Below are 20289 nucleotides of genomic sequence, written 5' to 3'. Positions count from 1 at the left end.
TGAACATATCTGTAAGCAAGACTTACGTTTTCCAAGTTCCCTTGTTCTTTAAAAACACATGAAGATTCCCAGATAATGTTGGATCCACGACGTCAGACGCAGGTATGGGCATCTGTTGCATACTCCGTTTAGACTTCGGTGACAATCGGACAGAGCGTTTGACCATACGGAGGGCAGGGTTGGTCTTTTTGTGCGTCAGGTCCAGATCGTCAGAGGACTGCCAGGTGGTTGCCGATGACGGTGAGGCACTCTCCTGCCCAAACAAGACCAGAGGATTACAAACCAAATATATACATAGCCACCAACCCGTCAGTTTCTGTGAGTGGTCTGCCCGCTTTTGTCCCAGCCCCACCTCCGAAGGTCCCAGAAAAACTGTGACCTCCCGAAATGAATGGATTGATATGTTTCGCTCTATTGTGATATTTCTTCTTTCAAATGGAGCGAAAGAGCGAGTCACTGTTGTACATGTAGGCCAGGACAGGGAAATTCCCTGCGGCTGATAATTCATTGCCAGGAGTTGCTAATTCTAGACAGCAATGCCTGCTTTCAAATTTGGGATAGGGTTACAGGGCACCGGCACCATGCCTATTCAGACAGTTTGTTCAAAAAGGTTGCTATGCCAGTGATTTCAATTGTCTGGTGCTGATGAATATATATACCTGTGTACTCAGTGCAGGGAATTCCTGAAGTATGTACATATACTGAAATTAAACTGAGACACAACCAAGGGTTTCTTAACTAACCTGGGGCCAATTTCATAGAGCTGCTTAAGCACAAAATTTGCTTAAGCAGGAAAAAACCTTACTTGATAAATCAGGCAACCAGCCAAAATTCCATGTGATGTACATGTATATTGTTTTGGGATTGCATTTAGCTGTTTTTTGGTTAGCATGACAATCAGATAGAGTTTGAGCAGGTAACCTTTGTTTATTAAGCAAAGTTTTTCCCGCTTAAGCAAATTTTGTGCTTAAGCAGCTCTATGAAATTGGCTCCAGCTGGCAGCAAGTGTGCAAAAGTACTTTGGCTGTAAGAGGTTCCTGATCTTTGAAAGGAGAAGTATGTGTGTCAGGTAAAAATCCCTGACGCCCAGTTTAAAGGAAGACTAGCACCGTTAATGACAATCTAAAACCAAATAACCCTAGGCAGGCATGTCAGTGACTGTTACATGAAATCGATGACAAATGACATGACAAGCGTAGGTGCCATATCTACTGCCAGCCTTCATTTATACGTTACTTAAACACTATACTTACGAGCACCAATGAACTTACAGCATCTGAGAATGAATATGATTTTGGTTTTTCCTCAATTGAAGCACAACTTCCAGAGCTGGAACCCTGAGGAACAATGGAGAAGAACTAAATTACAGCCGTCAGACTACAGGGCAATACATTCAGGATGTTACTTGGTTCACTGTCAATCACACACCATCCAAGCTCATGAGAGCTATTTTTCTTTAAGTTTAATTAATTAATTTATGCTGAGACGATTCAAAATTAGCTCAGAGTCAGTCATGTGTACTTCAAATCTCTGATGGTTGCCTGGCAACCTGTTTCCATGGTTTTAGCAAAACATTTCTGCACTTTGACAAGTACCATAGCAATTTCTTTATTTTTTTACAAGTGGGATTGTGATATTCTGACCAAATCTGTAATTTAATAAGTAACATTTTGATTGAAGTGAATTATTTGTATATTCTAACAGACAGTCCTTTAATACTGGATTGAAGAAACCCCAAAAGTTACACTAAAAACTAAACAAGTTTCTTCTTAGATGAAAGTTAATTAAATATTTAATTAATGTTCAGGATAGCAAACTCATTGATAAATGCCTCACCTGTTTTTCTGCCTTTTCCAATTCGGTAATTGCATTGTGAACAGCATCCCTCTGGGCTCTGAGAGAACTCTGCCTTTCAAAGTATCCATAACTCTCCTCAAAGCTCTCCCGAGACAGTCTACTCAACAGGGAGCCATGACCTTGGGAATCTGGATTAGAAGATGTTGATTTTTGACTGTCTGATCTTGAGGCTCTGCTTGAACTTGCTTGTTGGATTGCCTCCTCAAGATAATCCAACCACTGTTGAGCTGTGTCCATGTTGTTGATAGAAAACAGCACCTTCTTCCCAGAGGAATGGGTGAGTTTCAGCAGACCAATGGATTGCCCATCCTCTTTCTGTTCTGTTGCCAAGGCAACCGAGTATGAGGACAGGTCGATGATAGCCTCTGCCTCGGCTTCGGGTGAGTTGTTCTTGAAGCAGTACAAACATGAATCACTCAAAACAAACCAGCGTGTCTTGCCTTTTTTACGCATCGGTCCCGACATTCTGGGCTCAGGGAGGTGACCCAAGGTCAAACCTGATGTGACCCGTGGCCGGCGGATCAATGCACGCTGCACCAACTTGGACACTTTGCTGATGACAGTCCTGCTCTGATCCAAGCGAAGTCCTTCGGTTACATCCCCAGTGGAGCTCACGCTTGACGCTGTGGGTGGACGGGGAGAGGTTGGAGCTGAGTCTCCATCGCTGACAAGACAGTCTGAATCCTTAGACTCTGCCCAGATACTGGCATCCAGTTCTTGAGACCCTCCTAAAAAAACACTGTCACTGAGTGAGCGCCTCTCCCTCATCTCTGAGTCCGCAAATTCAATTTCTGAGAGGTTGACTGTGCTGTTGTTGTCACCAGACATGCTGTCGCTGATGGAGTGTGAGTCAGTGAGATCATCATTTGTCGCCAGTGAGGACATAAACGAGCTTCCTCTGCTAAGCACCAGCTCAGTTCTGTTCTCAAATTCTCCATCACTCTCAATACTCATCTGTTTTGGAATTCTGGGAGTACTACCAGTTGAGTTGCTGCCTTCCCTCTTGAGTAATCTGGATGCACACGTATCCAAGTCATCACCCAGCCCACTGTCCACTCTCCGATTCTCCTCAAAACTGATTTTCTTCTGTCTAGCCATCCCCTGCTTGTGTGGCATTGAGGTTTTCTCGGTAGAACTGTGAAGAACTTGGCTCCATAATGAGAACTCCTTCTCTGTCGGGACAACGAAGGAGAAAATTCTATCTCCTGAAACTGGTGTCAATTCCAAGGTGAATTCCTTGCTCATTAGTGGACAGCTTGATCTCCTGGTATCGGAGACACAGCCCTCAGAATCACAGTCTTCTTGGATGTCGCAATCTTTGATCAACGCTTCAAAGTGAAAATCACTCAGTGTCAACACTTTCTTTAGTTCATCACCTTCGGGTGAATCAAACAATCCCAGCATGTTACTGGCTGCGACACACCAAAACTGTTTCTTTGTCCTGCTTTCTGTCAACCAGCCTCTGTGGTCTGGCAACATGTCTGACTTTTCAAAGCTGTCGAACGAGACCAGTGTACCATCACTGCACCTGGTATTGTCGCAGTCAGTGACTGGCTCATTCAATTCCGAGCCTGTTTCTGACTGGCCGGTTCCACCTTCAGCCATCTTTGCTTCATCTCACGGGTTCAACTACTGAGTACACAAGATGTGTTTCATTGACAGTAAGGTATGAGAAAGCAAATTTCCGCCACAAGCATAATTCATATCCACAAGTAGTTCACAGACAGTCAAATGTAGCCAGCAGTAAGGCAAAATCTCTAATAAAACGCAGATAAAGGATGCCTTTACCTCACGATAGGTGCAGCGGAAAGAACACTGTTCAAAGTCTAGACTCTGATAAAATCAGGCTAATGCAGGACTTGCAAGTTGACTGTTAGATTGCACACTCACACTGAATATCACTTGGCACTGCTAATGCCAAAGGCTCAGATCATAAAAAGAAAAGACAAGCCAGCCTTTCTGTTTTGGTGCCAGAGCATACCGAGGGTCCTGCTGGAAGTTATTTATGGAGCACACGATACCTTAAGCCCACTGAATGGATTGTTCTCGCTTCAGTAGTATTCGAACAATACCTGGGTAAAGAGAAGTGAAACAGGAAGGGAAAAAACCAATTAATAACTGGGCTAGCAGGCAGGTTTGTTGTTCAAAGGAGGACCCTGAATAGTGTTTGATGAAGGAGCCAGCAGCAGGGTCTAGACTCTTTACTCTGGGCAATGGTTCTCAAGGTTACAGCCAAAAAAAGTGAATCAGTTCAACATGCCTCAAAGGGAAAGCTCAGCTTGTTTACAAAAGGCACCAAGTCAAATGGAACATACTTGCTCAATTAAACAATTTTTCACTCAACATGAGGTAATTTGCATGCTTCTATCATTTGATCTGGTGAGGCTAAAATGGAGAAACAATTCCACATCTTTGTGAATGATTTTACAGTTTCAAGTTTCCCAAGCAGGCAGGATGCCTAACAGGAAAAATATAAGTAAATGTGATTCTGCCCTGTGTACTTTCCACTTGACTTGGCTCAAACTACAATAAGCCTTTCATTTTCTTTCTGCTGGGTCACTTTGGGGTAGTTAGAGAAAAATGCATACATCTGGTTTTAGTCCAAACAGAATAATAGAAGTAGACTTTGGTCAAGCATGGTAGTAATGTGATACCAGTGTGTTTCCAAATTCAATTCTGTCAACTTTCAAGCTTTCCCTTTCTTCTCTATTCTAAAATATTTCTAGCTTTTACAGAATAGAATTCACAGAGGATTGAATTAAAAAATGACAACTCAATGACATCACCAACTCTTCAAACAGTAATCTCACCAAATACGAGCTACGATGTATATGTAACTTTGGGCAAAGAATTCTTAGCCACATCATTGTGCCAATCCACAGACCAAACTAGTGAGACAACAGAATACGGTCCATGTACCTTGAACGGACCTCAGAACTATTACAAAGAGAGACTGAAAATTGTGTTTTGTTCTATACTTCAGTTTGTGTAACAGAAAAAAATGAGTTCTGTTCTTTCATCATGATAAGGTTATCAATTGTACATGTATATGAAATCGACAGGTCTGTGTACCTCTTGCGCAGGTGTAGTTAAAGTAAAGTATCTACCTGGTTAAGGGGGGAGTAAATGTACAAATATCAAATTGCCCGATAAAGTCCTTTAAGGGCAAATGGCAGTTGATCCAAAGGGAACATATTTTAGTCTCTGCATTAGGTAAAGATTTGCTTTAGAAAATGTATGAAAGTTATGTAGCTATATGTACACATGTATCTAACAAAGATTTGACCTGGTGGTACGTTGTACTTCCCTGGGGATATGACAATCAAGCACTTTGGTTCGTGGCTGATAAACAATTACCACAACAAACTGCCTGCTGGTTTGTGCTACCCTTTCATATGTAACGCCTTTTCTGATAACTGTTCATTTGAAATTAATGCAATTCTGTAGTAATGTAAAACTGATAACCAACTAGCCTTCTCACATGAATCAGTTCTGAATCATTGCAAAACTGAAACAGGAGTTGGAAAACCTCTCAATGGGGAACCACTTTAAAGACCTTCAAGGCAATTCCTGAACCTTTCAAGACATTTGGAAATTCCAGCAACGGTCCATTAATCAACAATTACTCCAGGCTGTGTAATATTACACATACTCATGGACCTGGGCAAAACAAGTCTAGGGTTCTGGTTGCCAAGGATAAAGACACAACACAGTGGGATTTCAATTTTTTTTTTCACTTGTCTTCTTTTCTGTACCATAGGAACCAATTCCAAGGCTTCCAAAGCCACAACTCTCAGCAATGTGGTGGTGACCTGGTTCTAGAGTTTAGTTAGGCCTTAACCAACTTGGCAACTGAGGTAAGAATGGTCAACATATTGAAAGTAGTTTCAGTGTTTCAGATTCAAGTCAAGTTGTCAAAATACCTTGGAGCAATAATACATATCAAGATTTATACAATCATATTTATTCAAGTCACTGATGTAAATTTACACTTTTTCAGTCCTCTTTCAAAAGCACCATTTGAATTTTTGACAGCAATGTCCAAGTGAGATGGGAATTACCCATGGACACAATGTGTTTTAGGTAAAAGGGTGTGACACATTTTCATGTAAATCACAAAGCAATTTTAAACTTCTTGCAACAAGCAGCATAATAAACAATTCAACATAAATTATTATGATTAGTTATTTCTGATAATGACACCAAGGATTCCTCAAGAGTGCCCTAGGCACTGTAGTTGCAAGCCTGAAGAAACCTGTAGAGAGGAGACAATGAGAAGCAGTTACAGTTTTAGAGGCGGGAGGAAAACCCCAAAGGAATATTCTGGGTAAAACCCACAAAATCTAGTAGGGACTAAAAACCCAATCCACATGTGGACCGAGCAGGTGGAAGGCGAGGAAAGAACCACTGTGCAAACCCGACTACATGTACCTGTACATGTAAATGACATCTAAATGAAATTTCTCCTTGGAAGCATTTGGGCTTGCCCGGGTTCAACCTGCCTTGAGAGGCTCTGTTGTGCAAGGCCTTAAGAATTATTCTCAGATCATTCAACTACATGCAAGTCTAGCATTTTGACGCTAGACTAATACTAATTGATTCACCTGTAACTTAGGATTAGACCACCATTTAGCGGTCACATCATCGAAAGTACACATCCATTCACTAACTGTGTATGAGCCACTTCAAACACTACATGTACAACATGCCTCTGCCATCAGCTTCTGAACAAAAAAAATCCAACAGCTGAAATTCTCAAGTGCCTTGAACACGCTCCCAGGCCCCCTTTGTGTATCTTGTCACAACTTCTTCATGACAAAGCAAACACTGCAGTGCCCCGCTGACAGACTGGCAGACAATATCCCACAATTCCAAACCAATATTTCTGGAGTCACCGATGGGCAGGGGCATAATTATATTGCAGGACTCTTCTAGCAGTACCACTGCACAGGTGCCTCCCGGATGTACATGTACATTGTACATGGAGTTTTTCAGTGCTGAGCCTCCAGGAAGCAAAATGTTGTTGAATGAAGCCAAAATGTATGCACTTTGCTGCAGCCCTAAAATTTGCATGAATATAGTCCTGTAATTCCCACATTCAACCCTCAAGAAAAAAAAGAAAAATTATTGCTAATGCTTTTATCTGGAACTGTTCAGAACATACCATTCTGACTGGAGACAGAGCTTAAAATGGAACAGTCCATACACTCACTAACGTAACTTACAGCCCTCCATTTCCAATCAAACAAAACCATGAAATATTTTTTTTTTAGTTTTAGTTGCATCATGGACATAAACACTCAAGTTGACGGTACTAAATGGACAACCCTCAAGAAGTTAATCCCCTAAATGATGACACATTTTTAACAGTCCAGACTGCAAATAAACAACCATCTGTTTGAGTTTTCCCCATTCCCTGGAAAAGGCATTTACTAACAATGAAGGATTTACACACAATGGCAAGTTAAATCCAAGATGTTTTGTCGACCTTTAACATTTTCCAAACACCGTCACATAGAAACAGATTTAATGATTGATCCAGTTACCGGTACAAATCTAAATCATTAGATTCATATCTAATCTAAAGCTGTATTTGCAGTATTATGAAATATTTTGGGGCAGAAAAAAGTTTAGGTCAAATCCAAGTTGGATATGTTTTGCACAATTTTGGCTGCTGTCGCTGGTGTGCCACTATCAAAGACTAAAGCCTCAATCAATTCCAAAATGGACTTCCCAGAGATGTTAAATACAGCATGTGGACAAAAAAATACTGACCCAGCAGATAAAACTCATTACTTCCAATTTTACTCATGTCTTAACAGGAAAAGCTTATCATTACCTAAAGTCTAATCCCCTTTTGGAGAAGCCCCTTGAAGATGCCCAATTTCCCAAGAGAAGCCCTGCGAAGATGCCCGATTTCTGCACACAAACACCATTCGACACCAATCTTTCATTGCTCTCGGCTTACCGGTACATCAAACACTTCTCATGTAATGTGACATCACTCCAACATTTGCATTTTCCAATAAAAGAAACTATCTCCAGCAAGCAAGCAGCCTCCTGTCAATCTCATGAAGTCCTGGGAATGATTTAAACAGGCTCTTGTACTCAGGTTAGCTCCAGGGCAAAGTACATGTACTTTAGTACCAGCGTCTGGGATTTAAAAACTGCTTCCACTTACGCTGTACATGATGCAAGTGTACATGTACAATGTACACATCTTCATGTGAGGACAACACGCATGCTGAAACAATAGATATTTGGGGGGCCAAGCGCATTAAATTTTGTCCCCATAATCAGTCTCAACTAGTCAACTTGTTATCCCTGATGCCATAACAGCCTGGGCCCTTGAACAACCAAATAGTTAGTATAATATACGGTGCATTGAACATGTATATATACATGTACTTTCCAGAAAAAAAAAGATGAACATTTGCCAAAATTGCCTCAGCAGTGGGAAGTTGCAAGACCTGAGACTCATTTATAATTTGTGTTCGGAATACTATACCCGTAGTTGCTTCAATGGTCAATCAAAAAACTAACTGCAATCTGACCAATGGGTACTTAAACAAAATTGCTATCTGGTTGAGAGTACCCTCACAAAAACAGATATCCTTGTATGGTGCTCCCTTTGAAAAGCTTCAAAGCTTATCTTATTCATGGTTGAAATGAAACAGAGAGGATATGTAACATAAAACAACCATCTTAACTGCCTTGTCTTCCTACTTGTCTTCAACTGCTACACGGATATTAAATCAAATCTCATCAATAAGACGTTGCTCAGACTGGGCAAATTACCTTGTCATGATAGGAGCCTTGTTTCATCAGAAATGAAAACAATGAAAAACAAAAGGATCGGGACCTAAAAACGTCCTTGTTATAAGCAAACTGTTGTATTAAGAGTGCTCTTATTAATGAGGTTTGACTGTCTTGTGTCTCACAACAGTAGACTCCAGATATAAAAAACATGAATCTGACACATGTGTTAAATAAACTAACACCTTCCTGGTACAGTATATGCATTGACAATGCTCAATCAATGTCTTACAATGTGTGCAGATCCCCAACAAGTCACTTAGTCCGGCCAGAAATCAATAATGCATTGAAACCCCAATCGCCTGAGAAATTTCCTCATTTACAGCAAAGCATACACCGGCCTCTGGACTCAGTGGAGACAAAAACAGCCACAAAGGCAAATCAATGAAAGTTAAGATGTAAACAAATCCAGAACCAAACACAAACACACCTGCTGGTCAGTTAGAGTGTGTATGTATTTACCAGAGGGTCTGCTTTCAAGGGTATACTGCTACATAATGAAGGACATTAGCAGACAAATTTCTGCCAGGTCTATCTTATCCAGAATTCAGGGAGTTCATACCTGGCATATACTAACCTCCATGACAATATCTGTGTATATGGTTGCCAAGTCCCTAATTTTGCCACCTATTATCAAGTCTGATTGATTTATCAGTAAGTGGCGAAATAAGGGACCTGACAACTATATGGTCAAAGATGTTGGAGGCAGAAACATCCTACTTCACTTATAATGCGACCGTAGTCTGTCCCCACACGTGACATAGATTAGCACATCGACACATACATTACGGATGCGAGGTTCCAACACTTTTAAAAGAAATCTAAAGTCTTTACTAAAACAGGTGAGCTTGTGTTGAAGTTGTGAAGTTTTTCCCCGTCTCAGAAAGCACTGAGTACACAGAGTGCTTTGGCATTGTGAAAACTGAAGATATTAAAGATTCAAGAACATGTATCTAACATAATCATTGTTCAGGTTCAAGGACCAAGATGAACTTCAGAGCTTTATGGATGTACAACATTTCCACTTACATGTACATGTACCTCTAAAGTTGGAACTACAGTAGCCAGTATCAAAACACCAGAATTTAGAAATAAAATGAAAAGCATCAAAAAGCCACACAGGCCAATCAATACTTACCACAGCTAACATAGGATACACGAGCAAAATGTAACCAAGCTCCACCGAATATCTGGATTATAAAGTGAAGGTCACTTGACTCACTTCACTTGCTGCCTGTTTGTCACTGTACATGAATAGTGCCTACCTAACTGCTGTTATGCAATATGCTTTGATTAAGTGGAATGGCTTTAACTTTCAGGTGGACTATTTACAGCACAGCTTGCTTCACCACTGCGTCACGTCACGTCACGTAGACAGTGCGTCAAATAAACAAGGATGTGCAGGAACAGGTGACTAAATTCCTCACATTTCAAAGGAAATACGTTATATAGGTAGCGCTTCCACCATACTTCATGATCTCATTTATCAAACATTGCAAGAATCGACCACTCACTTATCCTACAGACAAATGAATCATGTTCAGAGCCACGTTGACAGAAATCTTCTGGCAATGACCAAGTGTTCTGTCTGCGAGGTGTGGAGCATTTCCTTAAGTGCAACCATGGTGTGACATACTGACCACATATTTGTTGCAAAGAATCTTGGAATGCATGAACTAACAACTCCACATTTTTCTCTTAATCAAAGCTGAGTGGCTATTTCTGTTCTTAAAAACGTCAATTGAAAGATCCCCAAATAACTCTATGACTACAGAATGTGTAAGGGATCAGGAGTTACGATCCCTGTCCAGTCTTTTCTGACAAAATATTTCACATGGACCCTTTCCACTTTACAAGTGCACTAGTACACCAGCCTTTAACATCAACCCCAGAATAAGGGTCCACAAGGGATTTGCAACGGGCACTATTGTATATATGATCCTTGCTTACCACAATTGAACTTAAATTACTCTCTGACCTGTTAATAGCAGGCCAACTTTCAATTATTCACAACTTCAAAAGTTGATCCACAAGTAATTCTCAGTCCATCAATTCATGGGTCAAGTCAAGTTGGCTGTTAACAATTGACTGAAATTTAAAAAGAAATGACTGTACTACACTGTGTCTGGCTTTGATCACAAACGCTACAAAGTGCTACATGTATTCTGTTGTGATGTTCTGATGGCAAACTCATCATGTTTTCTCCATAGGGTGCTGTTAACTTCTTTCCGTTTAGATCATAACTGTGAAGATGGTGGAGAATAGGGAGAATCCAATAGAAGAAATAGCAGGGCAGTGAGAATTTTGGTGGGGCAGCAAAACTTTAGCATGGTGGTCTAACATTTTGGTAGGGAGGCCCCCCTGCTAAAACAAATTGTGGAGAACACTTATTTGTCACTGAGACAAAGGACCAAATCCAGAGCCCTTTTTAAGGGGGGGGGGCAATTTGTTTATATCTTCCTTTTTACTGTATTTTTGAGGTGTGAGGCTAAATATCCTGGGAAACTTTTTCAACTTGTACGTTGACCTTTAGTATTCTGGTATATCTAAACAAATTTATCACTGCACAATGAGAAATCCCTCAGGAAATTGTTTGGCAGCTCACGTTTTGTCTCGACGAGGTTTCTGCTTTATGCTGTGGCTTCATTTTTTTCTTCAGTATCCTACGGCACATGGTTTATGTGAAATGGGGAGGCACACAAATTCAATTCCGGGTTAACCCTCCCTTGCAGTACAGGCTCCTTGACAACAGGGTGCACAGACCTCTTGGATGAGTTCCTTGTAAGAGGCCTACATTAGGTGAGAGGGATTACCCCCTGTGAAAGGCTTGACTGAACAATTACCTATCAAGTCATTTGTACTCTTATCGCTTCAACTAATGAAGATTACTGAGGGGATAATCCAAGGAGATAATCCCTGAAGGTCAAACTTAAACACATTAGTAGTTTCCAACTGCCTCTGGATTTTGAGAGCAAGAAAATATCTTAAAACTCCCCTGTGACTGAAATCTCGTTAAATATTGTTTCAAGATGAAATTCCCGAGGGTTACACAATAATTGATTGCCAACATACCGGGGACTGAATAATAATAAGCTTTTTGAGAGTTAAATTTGAATAAAATCTTTTTAATTGAAAACAGTGTATTGGTGCAAGGCACCTCTTATGTAACTAAGCAAAAACTTGCCCCGAATCACAAAGTATATCAACAGTGTCATCAGTAAGGAGAATTCAACTGTTATGTTCATGTGAATTTAAAGAACTCGGTGTACAAGTTTCTATTCAAATTTAACTTGCAAAAGACTTATTGCAAGAAAACAAACTGTGATAGAGTCTGCTCTATTGACTTATTATTTGCAGTTTGCTCTTGCAAGTCTGCAGTTAGGTATCAGTTTTGATGACTGAAAGAAAAAGGAACAAAACTTGTCAACCCAAGTAAATAGGAAACCTAGGCCACAAACCCTGTGTCCTAGTTAAGTTGATAAAAATTCATACATGTATCATAGCAACCCTTGAGTTTGGTTGATTTCATCTTTGGACCTCTTGACAACTGAAGCTCAATTGTCAGGACAAGTCAAGTAGGGGGAATTTGTTGACACGTTGGATGAATATCATGGAGCCATTTCCTTCTAGATGAGGAATTTTGATTAATTGGTTGTCAGAAAAATATTCGTGCTCAGTGGGGGTTGGTTTTATATTCTTCATATAAATTTGGAACAACTGGGATATCCTAGTGAATGTATAACTTGAAAAGTGGAGTTAGAATTATGGGAAATGCTGGGGAAGGGAATTAAATATCCAAGGGTTACTGCTGAACATAACGAAACAGAAACCGAAATCCTGACAAAGCTTATACATACATGTACATGTATGTTCATGAATCGTGGAGCTACGGGTACCGAGCACAGAAATTCACAAAGCCACTTTTTCTATGTTTAGCCAGACTCTGTTACCAGCCAAAATGTCTCTGACTGCAAAGGAAATTTTGTATGCAACTGGTGCCCAGTTACTTTTGACTGAGCCACCAGCAGAGGAAGAGGGGATATGGGGGGGGCGGTGACCTCTTCGTGTTTCAACTCATGCCCCCAGCTTTTGATGGGTCCGATAATAGGGCGGAGCTAACGGATCAATCTATGAATGGCTAATGCCTGATGGTCTTACAACTACCCCCCTTACTTTGAAAATCATTCCAACGCCACCACATAGAGGTGCCTTTTAACTCTTTCTTGAAAGCTGTAACCGCTTTCACTGCATACCTGCCACTTATCCTCAACTAACATCAGTTAGTCCTGTTGTTGACCTTTTACGTGTAGCTCAATGCCTGTATTAAATTCTGGTTTGGAAACAACACAATTCCATCTCCAGCAAAAAAAAAATACTGCGAATCTTTAACAAAACAAAAGAATGTTCACATTTGTTTTTAATGTTCAGGAGACAAAATTATCATTGAGAGCATTTTCATTCCATCCAAAATCAATAAATTCTTGTCCTAATCCTCCCGATAAGAATGCATGTTGTTGATTCAACTCCATGCCACAAATCTTTTGGCAAGATAACACTGTCCTCAAGCTTGCTGTGGCTTGTCCAACAAGGTTGATATACATGTACACTGTATGAACTTTGACATATGGGTCACTCCACGAGATTGGGGCACAAAGGTGACCAAATGGGTTCCGTAAAAATGAACAGCTATTTCCCTGCAATGACTACCCTGTATGTGGATTCCCAAATACATCTTGCGAGGCAGAATACAGAGGTACGGTGTGTGATATTTTTACAGAGTAAATGACCTACTCTACAGGTCATGACAGGTGGTAAAAGTTACCCATGTAACAAGGACACTGTCACAAATTGTGCCCCAACCTAATGGAATGACCCATACACAAAAACTACCATTAGCCGGTTGTTTCAATGCACTTGGGGTAAATTGTATGCAAGAGAATGTTACACATTTTGAAAACCTTGCATGTAGATTCTACTATTTCAATAACTGCAAAATCCTTCCAACATTCAGATCACATCAGCCTTTATTCTGAGATTTGATTCTGGCGGGCTGTTTTATTAATACATGTACATGTAGTACCTGCAGTTACGTTGTTAAAACTGATTAACTTTTCAGTGTTAAATTTACATATTCCTTATAATACAGAGAATGATTATATTTACCGAAAATGGGTCACTTGGGAGATATTCCCATAAGAACGTGCACAAACTTTACTGTCCTATAATTAAATATTCCCTAATCTGATCTGAACCAAACTTCGTATGTTTTCAACTTAGACACTAATCTATTATATATCTCAAAATTTGGACAGTAAAATTTGGCCTCCTTCTGGTAGCCAGGTCATTAGGGAGACAATTGTCCCCTTAATGACCGATGTCTCCCTAAGGTTGAAAAATTTACCACAAAATGTCTCCATAATGACCCATTTGTAAGAATTTACACATATCACTAAGAGATGGTACAGATAAAGTCCAATCATTTATGATCAGTTAACTGATAGGAAGGCATTTTAATTGTAGGCCATTAACCCACACTCAGCTCTGATCAATTTTGGTTCTGACATGTGTCAAGGCTGATGAAGAAATATTCATTATTTGGTGTTGTTGACCCACACAAAGACTCTCATCCACAAATAACAGAACTGACCTCATTAACAATTCCTTTTGACTGGGATAGGAATTCAACTACATTCATCAAACTTGTGTTATATTTGTAAATGCTTAGTGTGTACATTGTATATTAAAAGCAGTTTTGTGCAGAAACACCACCAACTGTCAACACAGTCCCACACACTCGTCACTCAGTGTACTAGTAAGTCAGGCCTTGTTACAGTGGTTCCGGGTTGTTTGTCTTTTCTTTCAAAATAAAAAAAAGAAGTCACTTTCAATGGCTAGAAGCAACTGTAGGGCTGAGTCAATTGGAAAAATTCACTAGTCAAATAATCGACCTTCAATTCGATCGCATATCTCAGTATTCGGTTATACCAACCGGCAGACTGTTGCGGAACAAACCACACATCAATTGTAATAATGCACGCAATTTTACATTATAATCACTATAATAGCTTCTCACGTCTAGGAGTACATGTACCGGTATCTCCAGCCATATATTAGCAAGATTAAGAGACGAACAATACTCCTTGCCCTGTTGAAAATTTCTATTCCTTTTAAATTGTGTAATGAATAATTCACATTTTGAATCGTTTCTCATTTTGAGTCTGCTTGAAAAAAGCCTCCATAGTACAATTTTTCTAATTTAAAACAAAGGAAATTCCTTGGTCCTTTTCAGGAAAATTGCATTCGAATATTCAAATTTGGAAAATAATATTCAAATATTTGATAATCGATCAAATATTTGGATATTTGGGTATTCGGCACAGCCCTAACCAACTGCCTATACTAGATAGGTTTATTTTCTCCATGTCAAGTGAGATTTGGGAATCAGAGCTTCCCAGATTGTGGACTACATATTTTTATGGCGAAATTCACTTGTACAAGTTGGGTAAAGAATTTGTTTTATCTCTCGAGAAAGTCTGATCTCACAGTAAGCTATAAGAAATGTACAATGTACACGAACAAAGAAAAACAACTACTTTTTTTCCACCTGTGTGTTTCCTTCTCTCTAAGGACCTCATCCGTGATTGGCTGTAATAATGAATGACATCATGCTGTGCGAATGGCAATAGAAGAAAAAAAGATGATCTCAACAGGAAGGACCAGCTAGTGAGTGAATAACTTCCTGCCTTCATTGTACCCATCACACCCTTGTAGGGATATGGTTTTCTTCACCAAGCTCCAGCACAGCAAAATGTTGATGCCAGAATTTTGTGATAATGAGAAAACGTCTGTTTAATTGTGCCAGCCCAAATCTACAACCAACAAGTGCCTGGCACATCTTGGAAATAGTTGAATCCTGACTTTAATAGAAGACTTCAACGCAGAGGGCATCTGAGAAACAAATACAAATTTCAGCAGTTCACTTTGTGAGAATTGACAAAAATCAAAAACAGGTTGAAGTGATCCTTTTTCCTTCTCAAAAACATGCATTTTTTTCTTACAGTCATGCCAGTGGCCACCTGTAAATTTGTGTTTGTTTAGACATTCGACAACCTGTAACCATCACACACACACAGGTCCATATAATGTAGCTTGGTTGCAGATTTATATGTGAGACATGGCCTCAGCTGGCCCAGGTATCCCAAAGGGAACAGAACTCTTAGCAAGGTGGAAGTTCACTCCCCTGATTTCCACAGTTTGTGGGTGGATGTGGTCACCAACCTGAAAGTTAATTATGACATTTCAACAGGTGCAAAACCTGACACAAACACAAAAAACCCTCACAAACAGATTAGACCAGAACAATGAGTTTTACTGTTCGCTGAGGTAATTTTAGTGTGGTTTTACCGGTATGTAGAGAGTGTTTCTTTTCATTTGTTGGGATACAGATTCATGTCCAGAACAAGTTTCACACCATGTGCATAACCCCAACCAATAGACCCCTCTAAAAATATTCCTGAACAAGGAAGATTTACTCTGCACATGTACAGGTACGGTACATGTTGGTCCCCTTTGAAGTCAAGAGTCATAACTGATAAGAACTCAGTCATTATTACCATACAAATATTGATGATAATTGGAGTTAGCTTTGTCCAATACTCAGCTGTGGACATTTATCGATGATGAGGAAATCAATTGTTTATTAATTACCAAGTTGTATCCCTGAGGATATCTCATCGGTCAGTTCTGAGCCGTTCGGGATCTTTGATTTCGGTGCCAATAAACAAGGAGTTAAATATTAAATGGGTAATTCTGGTAGTTGCTTGGTTACTACTGACAAATTCTGTACTCGGTGGACAAAAGAAATTGATGAAGGGTGTACTGTTGACCCAGTGGATAAACAGGTGTCAGTTCTGGGACATGTGGATGCTTCAGGTTATCCAGTTTAGAAGTTTTTCTTGTTTTGTTTGTATTTTTTTTCAAATAAAAATTGACATTTAAGGCCAAAAGGTAAAATTGCACGCTTGTGAGTTAAAATGTAACAACTATAAAATGCTTCATGCAGAATTCAAATCAAAATTATGAATGCACGTCAGTTACATTTGCAGTACTTCAGAATTTTTGGCATGTGTAATTGAAATTTTCATAGCACATTTCCTGTTCATTGTTCAGTGCCTACATGTACAAAGTCCTTCAATTAGCCCAAGCTTGGGCAACTCCAAGCCCTGCCCTAAAATTCAATCACAGACTGTCCCCACATGAGTACAGTGCCCAGTGTAATTAAAGTGGCTGAATGGAGGCCTACAGTGTACCTATTATGGCCTTGTGATCAAATTACATCAACATCTGGAGAAAGTCACTGATTGTACAGATTTGGGGTTAGCCCTGATAATTCAAACCCAAACCAGAGGAACATAGTAATTCTTGTTGATCCAACTGCTTTTATCTCTGTAGGCATGGTAGGGCAAACTTTCAATCAACTGTTTGGGGTGGCTGTCAGTGAGTAAATGTACATGTATGATTCTAGATCAAAACAAAACTTAACATGAGCTTCAAAATCTTTTAACACACTGTTTTTTTTAGAATGTTTGGCACACATGACACAACAGCACTTGCAAATTGATGATGGTTAAACATCTCAAATTCAGACAAGAGTTTCAGTGAGTTTTCATCATAGTCTGGAAATATTTCCCATGAAGTGAATTTCTGGAGTTACTCTCTCCTGTTGAGTACACTGAACTTGATTCTCCAATCAAGGAATAATCACTGTAGTCAGTGTATGCACATGACCTATATGTATGGTGTAACCTAACATTTAATAGCCCCTAAAATCTCCGCACAGTGGGGCATGCCTCTAATGGCAGGATAAATGCTGGTTTTATGATAAACTCTTGACCCGTAGTTCATTATTATTTGTACTATTAGCGCTGACAAACAGGCAAAGCGCAGTCGGTAGAAATTCCACAACTTCCAAGGTCGACGTGACTGTCATTGCTGAAGATCTGAAAACATACATATGTGTTGACAGTGATACTTGGTTTAAATCAACAAGCAAAGGGTTATGAGTCATGCAAAAGTTACGAGGGGCAGTCATTGATGTGAATCAATCATATCTTCAATCATCTTCTTTTCATTCAAAATCGGTATCAGCACACTCTGGGGGCTTCCAGATCACCGTGCAATGGTTCATGCAGGAAGAATAACAGGACATGAAATGTAACTACATACATGTGGAAGGAAATGTAACACTACACGTAGCCCACAGCAGCAACGTCAGTGCCTTATTTGTGTTAATTCACCTGCTCTGCTGCTGACCGCTCATTGTTATCAAACCATGACATGCTCAAATGTCTTCCAATACTCTATGTACACGTACAGTGTTTTTTCAAATACAATGTAAGCCTATTAAATATTGTTTAAAAACTCCTGTTTCCCCTCCAGCATTATTTCATAGGCATAAATACCTAAAAACGCCTTCTTATGTACATAATGCAAGTCTGTAAATGACAGGAAGTGACATATTAATGGGTATGACTGTTTGCAGTAATTCTTCATTGACAATGTTTGCTTTTACCTTTATGTACACTGCACACAGCACTGGTACATTCTGAAATAATTGACTGTGTGTTGTCAGTAAAGTGCAAAAAGATTAAAGTCACACACTGGGAAGCTACCATATGGTGAACCTGGCATGTACTTCTGTCTGAAAGATATATATTTGCACTTTGAATGAGAGATGAAACCTGGGTTCTGGTCTCACTTAATCTGTTCACATTCCTGATCTGATCTTTGATACCACCACTAAGTGATGCAGCCATTTGCAAGTATTTCAATTCATTGGCATGCTGAGCTGTGGGGGGGGGCTTGACTCATCTTTGTCTGCTGTCAGTAAACGTGTCAATAAGCTGACAGCGCACAGTGACAGGTTCTTTGAGGGAATTTGGAATGATTTGTGAGCTGCTCAAATCAGTTCTGCTTTGCCAAGTACTCCTCTAATCCAGTGGTGTAGCTAGGATCTTACTATTAGGGGCAGAAAGGGGGCACCAGCACCTTATGGGGGGGGCACCAACTTTCAGTGGTATGGTTTTTTGGGGGCAAGTTTTTGTTAGTCTTGTTCAATAGCCATTCATCTGCTTTTTCAGTGGGGGGCAATGGAAATTTGTGGGGGGGAGGGGAATGTTCCCCCAGCCCCCTCCCTCCCCACCACTTGTCTAATTATTGTAGACCCATATGGCTGCATGCAGAGGCCCCATGATGAGGATTAGAAAGACACCATGCTGACACCATGGCTTTTGTGGTTTTCACACCTTGGATAGGTGAGATGGGCTTAAGGGGCCTGACTACTTTAAAAAGGAACCTGTAAAGGAAACCGATTGGAAACAGGAACAGATGTAGCACAGTCAAGGTATGCCTGAGGTCATGCCTGGTTAAGGTCACCCAACTGGCACAGATAATGTAGTAGGAAATTTTAATGGTGTCGAAGGATATCATCATTGGTTGAGCAGCGGTGTAATATGGTCTAATATAGTTGCAGGCTACTCCATGTGATACAATACTGTAATTAAGATTCTCATTAAGTCACTCAATCGTTGCAGAGCTTTGTTTCACATTTCACTCTTAATTTGGAATGTCGCTTTCCATTTTTGTAAGGGTCACAAATAAAAGTGGGAAGAATTAAACTTTTTTTTTTAATTAAACAATTAAATTGAAGAGAATACAGAGCAGTGTCTGTGTTCCATTTTACCAAACACATGTGTGTATCACGCATAATTACATGTAACATCCAAAGCAAGACAGGAATATACGGAAGTACTTTGAAAAGTTCAGGAAGTTGAAACAGAGAGGAATACAACATAATTTTCATGGCAATGTTTCTTTTTTTTCCTCTGATTTACAACCATGACAACTGACGAAAATATAGATTTTGTAGGCAAGCTTTATCAGCTTGTTTTTAACCCAATAATCTTAGATATTTACTGGACACTGAACTAAAGATGAGGTCAGTCCCTTTTACTGTGTTCAGTCATGGTTTATCTGCTCATCAGCCAAACTGTTATGACTGACTTCTTTCTTAATGCAAACATGGAGAAAGAGAACAGCCTTCGGCCACTTGAACTTGAAGTAGGCCTAGACCTACTTTTGAATTAATTACTAGTTTATGCCATTCTCCGGTCCCATCCATTACAACCTGTCACCATAGGCAGATCCAGGGTGAAACCCACTGCTACTAACATACATATGTATATCGCTTCGTGCTCCGTCCACAGGCCACACCCCCTCCGCCCCCATTCCCGACCAGTTTCAACCAGACTTACCGGTACCGTCTCGCCTCTCTCATCTTCATGTACTTTTGATCTAGGCTACTTCCATGACTTCTGAAAATGTAACTTCGCCTTGACGGCAGACAGTGTCGTACCTTAACAGATTGTCTTTAAGCCCAATCTTTCTCCCATCCCGTGGGACTACCAACACCGATCTTACCAGTTCTTGGCATCTAACTGATCGCGCGATGCAGGCCTCTGCTTCGTCAGTGGTTGATCGTGCGTGTGCACATGGTTCGCGCTTGGCACAGGTGGCGGCGCCCTCCTGAAATGCATGTTGGGTCCGGTTTGGTTGCCG

The 20289-nt window shown here is 40.1% G+C and overlaps 1 protein-coding gene across 4 annotated transcripts in view; it reads right to left on the bottom strand.

Annotated features, from left to right (window-relative positions):
- LOC110979117 (uncharacterized) overlaps positions 1-20289 on the bottom strand; it is a 26681-nt gene extending 6392 nt beyond the window's left edge. Inside the window, exons 1-4 of one of the 4 annotated variants that reach the window (XM_022234660.2) lie at positions 20152-20289; positions 1837-3929; positions 1254-1337; positions 27-253 (exon numbers count right to left, since the gene is read on the bottom strand). In XM_022234660.2, the coding sequence (XP_022090352.2) occupies positions 27-253; positions 1254-1337; positions 1837-3462 (1937 nt within the window). In that variant the 5' untranslated portion in view covers positions 3463-3929; positions 20152-20289. Of the gene's footprint in view, positions 1-26; positions 254-1253; positions 1338-1836; positions 3930-9811; positions 10043-19985 lie in introns of those variants that run through there. The other 3 variants (XM_022234658.2, XM_022234661.2, XM_022234659.2) reach the window with 3 other exon arrangements.

Source organism: Acanthaster planci, linkage group LG16 (genome assembly GCF_054643075.1).
Source record: "Acanthaster planci isolate LZ-2023a linkage group LG16, COTS_SCS, whole genome shotgun sequence".
In the NCBI taxonomy this organism is placed as follows: Eukaryota; Metazoa; Echinodermata; class Asteroidea; order Valvatida; family Acanthasteridae; genus Acanthaster; species Acanthaster planci.
The sequence above is the reverse complement of the archived record's forward strand: the minus strand, read 5'-3'. Positions and strand labels throughout refer to the sequence as shown.